This window comes from Onychomys torridus, chromosome 9, assembly GCF_903995425.1.
Source record: "Onychomys torridus chromosome 9, mOncTor1.1, whole genome shotgun sequence".
Taxonomy (NCBI): domain Eukaryota; kingdom Metazoa; phylum Chordata; class Mammalia; order Rodentia; family Cricetidae; genus Onychomys; species Onychomys torridus.
The window spans coordinates 46,047,391-46,060,992 of record NC_050451.1 but is presented as its reverse complement, the minus strand read 5'-3'; the positions used below and the strand labels follow the sequence as shown (position 1 = coordinate 46,060,992).

Below are 13,602 nucleotides of genomic sequence, written 5' to 3'. Positions count from 1 at the left end.
ATGTAGCTCAATGTATATGAGCACTTGCCCATGATTACTATGAAAATAGGGGTGGGGGTGAATGGAAGTAAAAGACATTTGGTATTCAATAGAAAGTGCTTTCTAAGTCAGGTGGTGGTGGCACACGCCTTTCAATCTCGGGAGGCAGAGGCAGGCCTATCTCTGTGAGTTCGAGGCAAGCCTGGTCTACAGAGTGAGTTCCAGGAAAGGCACAAAGCTACAAAGAGAAGCCCTGTCTTAAAAAACCAAACCAAAAAAAAGTTCTTTCTAGCCAGGATCTCTGAAATCTAGGCTAGCCTGGTCTATTTAACAAACTCCAGGACAGCTTACAGGACTTCATAGACCCTCTCTCAAAAAAGAAGAAAGTGTTTTCTGATTTCTTGGAGAAAATTTGGAGTTGTCTCATTGGTTATTTACTCTCTGGGGAAAAGCACAGGGGTATGGGTTGTGGATAGTGTCATTACTGTTAGGGATAGATTTGGAGTTGTTTGAAGATTATAGGCAAATTTGTAACTAACTACCTTAGTCTGATTTTTATTTGTGTATTTTCAAAATAGCTGATACTAGATTCATATAGAAATAGGTAGCAATAAAAAGACTACACTTAATGCATCTCTGGGTTCACAGTGAAATGCAGAATGATCTCATACACTCCTCCCTTACCATCAGTCTGCCTGTCAAGCCTGCAGCAGGGTGCTATATGGGTTATTATTACTATTGGCACACGGTTGCCATAAACCCAGAGTCCGTGGGTTCCATAGAGCTTATTTCTGGTGGTATAAATTCTTTCTTTCCTTCTTTCCTTCTTTCCTTCTTTCCTTCTTTCCTTCTTTCCTTCTTTCCTTCTTTCCTTCTTTCCTTCTTTCCTTCCTTCCTTCCTTCCTTCCTTCCTTCCTTCCTTCCTTCCTTTCTTTCTTTCTTTCTTTCTTTCTTTCTTTCTTTCTTTTTTTAAACAGGATCTAAATGTAGGTCTCTGTAGTCCTGGCTGTTCTGGAACTCACTGGGTTGATCAGGGTGGCTTAGAACTCACAGAGATCAATTTAACTCTGCCTCCCAAGTGTAGGGACTAAAGGCATGCGCCACCACCACCACCCAGCTCTAGTTCCTGATTTTCAATACAGCATCTAAACTAGAAATAAGGGACTAGTGAGATGGCTCAGTGGGTAAAGGTGGTTAGACTGCTGTTAAAATCCGGTATGGGCCACCTGTTTATCCTTCTCCATACTCCAGGCTCTGGGAACCACTGGAGGATGGGTCATCCTCCCTTCCCCTCACTCCTCCACCCCTCTCCCCACTTCTTTCTCTGCCCCTGCCTCCCAAATAGTAGAATTTAAATGTGTGCACCACCATGTCCAGCCCTGCTCCTCTTATTATTGTCCCTATAATCTTGCCATCCTCAGAGTTTCCTCTACTTGGAGTCTTATAATGCTGTTAATCTCTGAAATTATATTCATTATCAGGCATGGGCCAGAGCAGATTGCTGTACTGAAAATTTTCTTTCCAGACATTCACTTGAGAGAACATTTTGCTATTTTTGGAATTATATATTCAAAATTATCAAAGCATAAATATACATTTTTTTTGTTTTTGTTTTTTTTCTGTGTCTGATGCACTGCATATCTATGCTTCTCTACACCTTCAGGCTAGATATAGGCAGAGAGAAGTGCTGATAATCATGTTTTCTACTCCCTCCTTCATATTCAAATGGAGTAAAGTGGGGTCAAGTAGGTCCCATAAGCTCTAAGCCCCTCTCCAAAGCCTTCTGGCAGTAGGCTGACAATGCTCAGAGCATGAGCACATAGTGTCTAGATTGGTCTCCTTAGTCATTTGTCCACATGCTGCCAGCCAGGCTGCTGGCTCGGCTGCTGGGTCTGGGCCAGAGTGGCCATGGAGCAGAGCCAAGGTATTATGAAAAAGCACTAGCTTAGGCTTCACTTCTCTGGGATTAGACTGGAAGATCTAGTTGCCAATTGTCATCAACCAATTTCTCACACTTTCCCTGATGAGCTACTTCATTGTTATACAGAGAGAACCAGAGGTTTTTTTCCTCCTAAGAAGCTTTGCCTTTATTTTAAATCACCATCCAATGTGTAAGAACTTGTGCATTCTACTTGAGATCATTCTAATATCAGGGCTTAATGGAAACATTGTGGAGAATTCCTTTAATAGCATGCATGTAAGGCTTTAACTTTAAAAAAAAAAAAAAACTTTTACATTTTGATGCATGTTTTAAATATGCACTTAGGAAAAAGATAGTTGGTCTTTACAAATGTCCTGTGTTTTTCTTTTTGAGGCTAGTTCAGTGGGTGCTACTCTCTAGTTCTATTAGAAATGTTACCGGTCTGTTTATTTTGGCAAGATAAACTGTTAAGACCTGACAAATGATGTCTGCAAAGCACATGCCTTGTTAAGTATATAAACAAGCCACAGATGTTTCTATGGGAAGAAAGGATCCTATTCACTTCAGGATTCCAATGCTTAGCTCTTAGCATTTGATGAAATTATAGAAGGAACAGAGTCATCTTTCCCATTGTTTATAACCAATATTGTGTTTTGGCTTTTTAGCGGTGTTTTTTTTGTTTGTTTGTTTGTTTTTCTCTGCCTTTTAAAAGCTGGACTACAAACATCAAGCCCCACATTTATATAAGTGTGTATATTAACTTAACAGAACGATTTTCGTATGTGTGTAACATACTTTGATTATATTCACTTGAGCCACTGCCATATTACAGAGTGTGGGCAATGTGGTTTTCTTTTTTAAAAAACAGCGTCATGTACTTTGGTTGCATGTGCTTTCATGTGTATTACAGTGGCTTCTAGATCAATCTCGGGAGGGATTTTATACCACAAATAGCTCTGTAGTCTGTTATTTGTGTGTCTACCTATTTCTTGGAAAATCCTTTGTCTCGGTAGTGTCGTTTTGGTGGAAAAGATGAACTGAGAACTAGTAGCTATTCATGAACAAGAAAAAATGGGAAATAAAAATTACAAATAACCACCTGAAATAGTTAAGACCATGGCAGTCTGTGAAGCATGGCGGTCTTGCCAATGGACACATCTGTGGCGTGGTTGTGTGCATGCCCTGGGGGTGAGAGACTCAGCTGGATGCGTGTGCTCATCCCTTTCTTCTAGTTTATCACATGTTCTCCTTTGTGAGAAAGAACTTAACTAATGAAAAGGAAGAACTCACAGAGATCACCAGGCCTGGCCTCATTTTCACATTTTTAAACCACTTAGCTAACTCTATGATGGGATAGCTTTCACATTCTCTAATAGTATGGGCTGAGTCAGTGACCTTTATGTTTCTTGGGTGTATTAGCTGTCCTTTTTTATTAAAATAAATTCTTTCTTGTTAAGGGACTTCTGTGAAATTTTCCTCCATATAATTCTTAGCTATCTGATTAGGTGAGTTTGTTTTGGCCAGTTTTGAAGTCACTTGAAACTGTGGGGCTTGACGTTTGTAGTCCAGTGGTAGAGTGCTTGCCTGGCATACATGAAGCTCAAGATTCTATCCCAGTACTGGAAACACATGCGTAAATGAAGTCTTTATTTTTATATGTGTGGTATATATGCATTTTTCTTAGTTTTCAAATAATTATTTTTTTATTTAAAAAATGTGTTTTCCATAAAGCACTGAACAGCAGTTAGTGTTCTAAATTAAACATTAATTCCATATTTCCAAATAATTATTTCTTTTGAAATTTAGGGAAAGCTTAATAAAATGTTTAAGAATTAGAAATGATTTTCTTTTAAAATGATTTAAAAAAATTTTTTGTGCATAGTTACATAACTCTTGCACTGCCCATTTTATTTCTCTAGACACTTGTTTTATAAATGCTCTTTCCTTTTAGCTTGATAAGGATGACATGGTATACATGGAAGCATATGATAAGTTGCTGGAGTCCTGGCTAACTTTGGTCCAAGACGACAAGCATTTCCATAAAGGCTTTTTTACTCAGCATGCAGTTCAAGTTTTCAATTCCTATATTCAGTGCCACCTTGCTGCTCCAGATGGCACGAGGAATTTGGTAAGTTTTGAGCAAGGTGGAATGGAAAATCACTATGGGCTGTATTTATTCATATTAGACAATATAAAATACTAGAAATTGAAATAGGTTCCCTCAAAGATTTGATGAGAGAAAAATGGTTCCTTTTATCTACTGGGTTCTTCAAAGGTGGGCTGTTACTTATGATCACCTCCTTTTCAAGTTTTCAGTTAGCCACTTCTGTCATGCCAGGTCCCTGGTAACATACTAAATACATCCTATATTAGTAACATCCTATATTCAAGGAATAGGGAAACTTATGATGCCAAATGTTTTAGTGAAAAGTGTCAATCCCCAGTATAAGAGGTGAACTGTAGGTTTGTAGCTATGTTACCATGTGCATAGGGGAGCGTTTCTTTCTTTCCTTCTCTTCAGTGGTATCTTCATCCTTTTGATGGCTATCAGGGCTGCTGACATGGTTAGAAAGGAGTCCTAGAAAGCTGTAGCTGCAGGTTGGCTCCAGCTCCCCTGAAGCCACTTGACAGGGCCACAGACACATGCCTCATGGAGCATGACACTGCATTTCCTCATCGTTTCCCCTCCTCTCACCTGTAGACTGCCAACGGTGTGGCCTCTCGCGAGGAAGAAGAAATAAGTGAACTTCAAGAAGATGATCGAGATCAGTTTTCTGATCAACTAGCCAGTGTAGGAATGCTAGGAAGAATTGCTGCCGAACACTGTATGCCTCTTCTGACAAGGTACACAGCCCCGGAAACCCCACAGAGAAATGCTCTCTGTTCACAGTTTCCCCACCCTGTGTCCCAGCACACAGGATCTAGTGGACAGAAGTATGTCATGATTGCATTCCTTGGCAATACAGTTGGAGCCCAGGCACTACATCATGGAGGGCAGGAATTATGGAAAACATGGCATGAGAAATAGCTTGGAATAACCAGTTGCAGTTGCCTTTCATAAACATTGCTTGTCATAAAATATAGATTACAATTCCTCTAGTGTACTGGAAAACAGTTGTGAACCATAATATTTTTGAATTTGTATATTTTGTGCTAACATCTTAGTTTATGTTGTTTGGTTATAAGAAAATTACCACCTATCCTAAGCCTTCCTGTCCTGAACTTTATGAAGCTATTGTTTCTTTCCTCTTTTTTTTTAGTTTATTGGAAGAAAGGGTAACAAGACTCCATGGTCAGTTACAGCGACATCAGCAACAATTACTTGCTTCTCCTGGATCAAGCACCGTTGACAACAAAATGCTTGATGATCTCTATGAAGATATTCACTGGCTTATTTTAGTTACAGGTTAGTTACTTTTTTCTTCTTAAAGTGTAGTTGTCAGTGAAACCATTTACACCCTAAAAGAAGCTTCAGATATTAAGAATAATAGTTTAGAGCTGAATGTGTTGTTCCAGCACTTGGGAGGTTGAGATAGAAGGGTTGTGAATTTGAGGCCAGCTTGGGCTACGTAAGGAGACCCAATCTCAAACAACAATAAAATATATATAGTTCATACATAGTATTGAATGAAACTTGGATATAGCTGCTGCTGACATAGCAATAGATATATATTTTAAAAACCACTGGCTATCGTATTCAGGGCCTGTTGTATGCCAGATGTTTCCTTTGGATCTCATTGTAGCCCACTGAATTAGTATTGCTGAGTGGTGTCATCATCAACATTATCTCCATCTAACAGATGAAGAAGCTGAAAGTATAAGAAATGGTCATACTGCAGTTAACTATTGGAGCCAGAATGCAAATCTAGGCAGTCTGACTTTTAGGGTCTTTTTCCTTGACCACTAGACCTAATTAGTGTTTCTATATTGTAATCAAAGGGGGAAAACTTGGCTTTTAAAAAGTTATGGATGAATAGATTCCTAATATAATAGCAGAATTCCCATTAACTTGACAGAATAAATTACTCAAGTTTTCAAAGCCTACATGTCACCATGCATTATGAAATTGATGACTAAAACATTTGTCCTTTACCTTTGCTATATTTTTGAGGGTTTTAATTTTCTGAGAAATTGACAGTTTCTGCACCTCATCTTGAAATTAACAGGTTAACATAATTTACTTTTACATCAACCTATGTGATGTATATAAATCAAAACTGAAAGCATTTATAGTGCAATTTGGTAAATAGATTTGTTAAGTGTTCATTTTTAATTTTTTTTAAACTGAAGGCTACCTCTTAGCTGATGATACTCAGGGAGAGACTCCGCTAATACCTCCAGAAATAATGGAATATTCCATTAAGCATTCATCTGAAGTTGACATTAATACAACACTTCAAATTTTGGGATCTCCAGGAGAAAAGGCTTCTTCCATCCCAGGGTACAGCAGAACAGATTCTGTGATTAGGTAATATGAACTCTATAGCTGCGCTCTTGTAATTTATGCTGTCTCATGAACTCTGAGTTGATGGGTAGATGACTGGAGGGGTAGGTACGCTTTAAATTGGATACATGAAAGAAATGAGAATTTGGAGAAGCCTCGAAACATAAGGATGGCAAGGGCACGCTGGCAGGAATTGGCAGGGCTATCCAGTACTGAAAAGAACAAATGAAAATGATTCTGAATGCAAGGTTTGGAAGCAGCATTCACTCCGATTTACTAGGAACACAGTGTTTGTCCATCAGTAAGCAGTAATGACGTATGTACAGGCACCCTTCATAGGGGAGAAGAGTTCTTAGAAACCTGGTGAGCCATAGCAAGTATACACTGCTTATACACATGGAAACTGTGTCAGTGGCTTCTTAAGGAAAACTGTCATTATTATATTTCAGAAAAAGTTAACCCAAATATGTGAAAATTCAGAGCCCTGTCACCAGCAGTTACAAGATAGCGAGAGTGTCTCTGAGAGGATTCGTTTCCGTCTTCCATTAGTACTGGCAAGGTTTTCATTAGTTGTTGATGCTGAAAGTAAAGGGTAAACGTGGGTTAATTGTATTCTTAGAAACAGATTTGGAAGTAGTTTTACATCTTCTTTCATTGTCTTTGACTCAATTGCTGGTGGAGATGGTAGGGATGATAACCGCATTGGTTGGTTTTTGCAGTTACTCAAGGTTTTGTCCTACTTTTATTTTTTAATGCAAACATATGTGGACATTTAAACCTCTGCAGTAGAAGATACAGTTTTCTGCGTTATTGGGTTTTTTGTTGTTGTTGTTGTTGTTTTTAAGTTTGAATATTAAGCTGATACCAAGGAAATGTTTGAGATTTTATTTCCTTTATCAGTACATTTTCATGTTTGCCCTAAATATCAGAATTCTTAAGCAGAGCTTTCTTTCTTTGAGGTTGCTGTTGTGATTAGATTTTGTCATTTTGCTCTACTTCACATCCTGGTGAATGCTGTTTCTAGGGCTGTTCATTTTAGGGCCCTGCCACAGTGTTTAGTCCTAATTCTTGCAGTAAGTGCCATTAGGAACATGTCCCTTGTATTAGAAGTGCTTTTTCAGTTTTTATAAGTCCCATGTATCGATGTGGAGGCAAATGATTTTCATATTTGAGAGCACAGATTATGGAGTGTTAGAAAAACAAATGTAAGCTGGGCAGTGGTGGGGCATACCCTTAATCCCAGCACTCAGGCAACAGAGGCAGGTGGATCTCTGTTGAGTTGGAGGCCAGCCTGAGCTACAAAGTGAGTTCAAGGACAGCTAAAGCTGTTAGACAGGGAAATCCTGTCTCAGAAGAAGAAAGAAAGAAAAACAAATATAATAATAGCTAGGTTTTTTGTTTTTGTTTTTTTTAATCGAAAGAATTAATGTGAAATGGATTATTTGATATATGGGAGAAACAACCTTTGCTTCACTAAAAATGTCCATATTTCTTGAAGAAAGTGTTATTTAAGAAAGAATGGAGTATCCTCGTGGGTTGGGCACTTTGTGGGCACATGGGATACATTCATGAACAGACAGGGAAAAGCTACTCCCCTTTTAGAGTTCTTCATAAGAGAGCAAATCAGCAAGTGATGGAGCACGTTAGAGGACAGACAGACAGCACTGCGGCAGAAGTGCCACAAAGGACAGTCACCTGAAGCACAGACTCCTGCGGGGTTGTTAGAACCCAAAGCAGGATGATCCACAGGGGCTTTGTTTAAATGACTTTTGAGCAAGGATTGAGGTTGGTAACGGAGTTTTGAAAATGCCCAGGGAAAGAGCATTCTAGACAGAGCAAAAATAAAATAAAACAAAATGACTAGTGCAAGGACCAGCCATGCCTGTTAGGGTCGAGCAGCAGCCAAGATGCTGTGGTGGAATTGGTTTTGATAAGAAATGGACTTTTGGAAAGAAGGAGGAGGCGGAGGAAAACAGTTACGGTCTATAGGCCTTGTAAGACACCTTTGCACACCAATCGGGGTGCTACTGTAAGGTCTGAATAGGGGGGTAAGTCACACATCGCAGTGCATTCCCTGATTACTATGATGAGCGAGTGTTGGAAGTGGGAGACTGCCTCAGGGTCTAGTCATAGTTATCAAAAAGAAACATGACAGTATCCAGACTAGATTACAGCATTGGTGCTTTTGAGACTTAGTTAAGAGCTGACTCATCATCTTGACTTTTGGTTATGGGATGCAAATGTAATACAGGACTGACTGATTTGGGAAACTGAGTGCTGCCTGGAATATAAAGTATTCATGACAGTATGCTTGACTCAGGTACTGATCAAGAAAAAATTTTTTTTCCTACACAGGGTTTCTTTGTGTAGTTTTGGTCCCTGTCCTGGATCTCGCTCTGTAGACCAGGCTGGCCTCGAACTCACAGAGATCCGCCTGCCTCTGCCTCCTGAGTGCTGGGATTAAAGGTGTGCGCCACTGCTGCCTGGCTCTGATCAAGAAATTTAACAGCTGCTAAGTTTTTGGGCCTGTTGTTTCTTCAGCTCCACCTTTTGATGGGATTTAAAAGTACAGCAGAGTGGATGGGAGTTCTGCTTTCCCTGACCTGCTGGCAGGAGACTTGGCGACCAGACTGCTGCTTGAAGGGTGAGAGGAAGGAAGGGCACATGTCAGACAGGGACAAGGCAGGAGAAGAGGACTCGTGTGACTTGTGTGTGACTGAAAGTACGCTGTTCTGTAGTCACCATCTTGTGGAAAGTAGAGTTAAATGTGACAGGGCACATTGGGAAGCAGTTGCTTTTCAGTCTTGGGAGAAGATGGGAATTGGCTCTCCAGTTTGAGAGGGGTTTTCTGAGAGAGCTCTCCAGGCTGCTGCTGATTTCTGGGCGCAGTGTAGAGAAGGAAAGACTCCCTAGAGCCACCTGACCTCTGCAGCTTCTACCCTTTCACCTTGCTTCACCAGACAGCGGAAGGCTTGAGCTCACTTGGTCTTTAGGGACTTGCAGGTGTGGGTGCCTGCCTGTAGAGTGCCCAGGAAAGGGCGATGGCTGTGTAGCCAATGATGCAGTCCATTGCATCACCTAGGCGGCCCAATACTGGGTCAGCTGGGTGACTTTTGATCCTGAGTTTTGTCATACGATTTGTAAGTAATTCAAAAACAGTGGGTGAACTTGGTGTTGGAAATAACTTCTGTTTTTTAATAGGAGTAAGTTTTTCGTTTTTTGTTTTTCCCAGGGTTTACATCACTTAAATGAGAAAGGGATCAACTTTGGCTCAACTTTGGCTCATTCTGGCAATAAGTAATATTCATTCAAAGTATATAAACTAAGTGGGAGACATAAAACCCTTCTGTGTTATCCCCAAGAAATACTCAAAATTGGGCTGAGAATGTAGCTCAGTGGGAGACCACTTTGCCTAGCATCTACAAGCTTCTGGCTTGTAGACCTGGCACTAGAGGAAACTCTTTCATAATTTAAATTTGTGTTACATTTTGTTCTACTGTATGCTGTTAAGTATTACAATAGTGAGTCAATGCAGAAGACCTTTAAAAATAATTACAGTTTTTTGACCATTGGAAACTCATGAAAAGTATAATATGAAAATGTCTGTATCAAAGAAAATGATGTAATTGGTAAATAATTTTGGGGGGAAATAAAGTTTAAACAAGGGAAAATTTGTTTGTTTTGAGTAGACACTAGTGGTGGTCAACACTACAAAGATAGAATGCATTTAAAATCCTAATATAACCATTTATTTCTAATTCTGTTAGGCTTTAAATTATATTTAAAATCGTTTAATTTTATGGGAAAATTTCGATTCATCATTTGTGATAAAACATAAGATTGTTAGGATTTCTGTTATTTTTGTTCACATACACTCTAAAATGTGAGCACTGGTGTATGAGGAACATATAAATAGTAAGGGCAGGGGAGGTTTTTAGGTGGAAACTTTCCTGATTAAAGAAGGTCCAGAGAAGAATCTTCAATAAAGACTGGAAACAGTAAACAGACAGCTGAGGGGATGTGGGAAGTGGTACCCAGGCAGCCGAGGGAGGGAGCTGTTTCAAAGGGGCAGGGTGGGCAACAGCACCGAGTACTTCTTGGTGAGAAGGTTAATAAAGAATGCATATGTCCACCAGTTTGATTACACAGGGATCTCAGCCCTATTGAGAGTAGAAGGAACGGAACAGAGGCCAAATTGTAACGATTAAAATCTTAGTCTAGGCACTGACATTTATCCCAACCTGTGCTTCCTTGTCTTTTGGCTAAAGTCAAGTTCAAAACACATAATTTCTAGTATATTCCTTCCCCATTTCCATAGCAATATGTGTACTTAGGTAGGTAATGGTTCTGAGAAGGGTTTTATTTTAAGATACCAATAGGAGTCAAGATTATGAGACAGTTTGCAAGATCCTGAGATTTGTAGGCAAGGCTCAGTACTTACGACATTCTAATAAGTCAATTCTCAGATCTTAATGCATAACAGACTTGTCTTTTGTGATTCAAAAATTTTAAATGCCTATAAGGGGAGTGCTGAAAAATTGGCTTAGATGCTGCACATTTAGTTCTATGTGTTCCTCCATTTTAAATTGGGAACTACGCTATAGACAGTAATTCTGAGATTTACATCTGCAGTTAGAGCCTGAGCAGAGGGTGCTTCTCATCCCTCCTTTTTCTTGACTCTGGAAAACCAGGAATAATGTGGGGACTTTACCTGCAACCCTATTGGGAAATTTTCACACATAGCCTGGCATAAAGAAACAAAAAGGATTTTTATGGGAAAAAAATAGGGATAGCAACTTCTGTTTTTCCCCACAGGCTGTTGTCTGCTGTGCTGAGAGTCTCAGAAGTTGAATCTCGGGCAATAAGAGCAGACCTCACTCATCTACTAAGCCCTCAGATGGGCAAAGACATTGTTTGGTTTCTAAAGCGCTGGGCCAAGACCTATCTCCTGGTAGATGAAAAGCTATATGATCAGGTGAGGATGTAAAATCAGTAACTCTTTGGGTTTATGATGATGGCAAGTTTAGAGGTAAGAAGATTTTTGTTTGTTTCACTTATGACAATGGAACTGTTAGCAGGGTGTGGTGGAGAGACAGGTGAATATTTGAGTTCGAGGCCAACCTGGTCTACAGAGTGAGTTCCAGGACAGCCAGGGCTACACAGAGAAACCCTGTCTTGAAAAATAAAAACAACAAGAAGAAGAAAATGTAGACTGAACTGTTTAAGAGCTGGGAGAGACAGTACTGGAGTGCTGTTGTATTACTTCTCTTAGAGCATTGATTGATTTTAGCCAGTATTAAGATACAGTGCCATTAGGTGAGTATGTATTTGTATATGGTCTGAGATCTGTATGTTTGTATTTACTTTTAATATCAGTTTGCTGATAATTACTGAGACTCAAACTGATAGATAAATTAGTTGAAAAACATGTCTGGATTGGGGATTATCTTTCTGATTCAACAAATGAAAAATGATAAAGTAATGTGAAGTGAGCACCTCCTCAGACTTTGATGCTAGTTTCATTGTTGATTTTCTGTAGATTGCTTCTTAGCTGATCTTTCTGACTTTAGAAAATGTATCTCTTTTAAGATAAGTTTGCCATTGAGCACAGCCTTTGGAGCGGATACAGAGGGCTCCCAGTGGATTATTGGCTACCTCTTACAAAAAGTCATCAGCAATCTGTCAGTCTGGAGTAGTGAGCAAGACCTTGCAAATGACACTGTACAGCTCCTTGTCACCTTGGTCGAAAGAAGAGAAAGGTAAAGAATGGGGAGAAGCACAAATTTCAGTTCACTTTTTAGTGACTGGCAAATGGTTCCAATACATTACATTTTCAGAGTAATGTTTTTAAAACCTCATCACAGTGTTGTTATAGATGCAAATGGCAGCTTCCCTGTGTAATGATGGAGAATTGCACTAGCTTTCGGCATCAGAGAACCTGTTTTAAAAACACTTTGAGGAGCTGGAGAGATCTCTCAGAGAAAAAGAGCACTCTTCCACAAGACCTTGATTTTGTCCTGGCACACAAGTGGTAGCTCACAACTGTATGTGACTCCAGTTCCAAAGATGCCCTTATCTGGCCTATTTGGGTGTCAGCACACAATGTTCACAGACATACATGCAGGCAAAATACTCATACACATAAAATAATAATCTCTTAAAAACTCACTTTCATGTATTAGATTTTCTCATTTGATATTTTTCCATCCCACCACACATACACATCTTACCTCCAAGTCACCCCCCTCTTTTTTCCCCCAAGATAAGGTTTCTTTGTGTAGCTATCTAGCCTCGACCAGGCTGGCATCAACTCAGAGATCAGCCTACCATTGTCTCCCAAGTGCTGGGATTAAAGGCGTGCACCACCACTGCCTGGCTTAGTGATTCCTATTTATTGGGAATCAATAAATGTTTAAATGGATGTTGCAGAATTAAACTTTTTTTTGTACTTTCTATAGAAAAGTGTATTTTTCTTACTGCATAGGAATGTTATTATTGTTAATGCTATTGACTTTGAGTATTGCACACAAAGGATCACACATGAGCATGGGATTCAGAGCTGTACCTGTCACCTTGTTTTCCCCAGAGAATCTGATTCTGTCTCTTCAGAACAGAGAAGGCAGCAGTAGACTAGGAGCAAGCCCAGTTTGTTGGAGCAGTGAATGTATTAGGGTTGCCTCCACGAGTGTGGGTGCAGGGTTATTTGCAGGTCAGTTACATCACCAAAAAGCACACTCCTCCAGTGGGTCTCTCATAACTGTGCACCACTGGAGGCCCTTGCACAGTTGGGGCAGCCAGAGCACTAAAGAGTCTGCTTAGCCAGCAATTGATCACCACAGATGGAACCTGAGAGATGGGCTTTCTTAGACGTTACCTGCACCTCTCCCTCCCTTCACAAGAAAACGGCTGTACAGCCATTCTCATCTTAGTCAGAACATTGATGATAAAACAATTAAGTATGAAATTCTATGTTCTTGAGCAGTTGTTGGCATTGAAATGAAGACCAGTGTAATTCCAGAGTCCGTGTGAGCTTATGGTGCTGTTCTTGAAAAATTACATCCATGGCTAGAGAGACAGCTCAACAATTAAGAACTCCCAGAGAGTCCAGGTGTGGTTTCCAGCACCCACGGTGGGTGGCTCACAACTGAAACTCCAGCTCGGGAGAACAGACCCAGTGTCGTCTTCTGGCTGCTACAAGCATCTGTACACTTGTCACATACAGACACACATACCCACACAAATAAAACATTTTTAGGAA

At 39.9% G+C, this 13,602-nt stretch overlaps 1 protein-coding gene across 2 annotated transcripts in view; it reads left to right on the top strand.

Moving 5' to 3' along the window:
- Xpo4 (exportin 4) overlaps nucleotides 1-13,602 on the top strand; it is a 94,277-nt gene that overhangs the window by 66,602 nt on the left and 14,073 nt on the right. For both annotated transcript variants that reach the window (XM_036199207.1, XM_036199208.1), the window contains exons 10-15: nucleotides 3,852-4,028; nucleotides 4,602-4,744; nucleotides 5,161-5,306; nucleotides 6,191-6,368; nucleotides 11,160-11,319; nucleotides 11,934-12,103. In XM_036199207.1, the coding sequence (XP_036055100.1) occupies nucleotides 3,852-4,028; nucleotides 4,602-4,744; nucleotides 5,161-5,306; nucleotides 6,191-6,368; nucleotides 11,160-11,319; nucleotides 11,934-12,103 (974 nt within the window). The remainder of the gene's footprint in view (nucleotides 1-3,851; nucleotides 4,029-4,601; nucleotides 4,745-5,160; nucleotides 5,307-6,190; nucleotides 6,369-11,159; nucleotides 11,320-11,933; nucleotides 12,104-13,602) is intronic.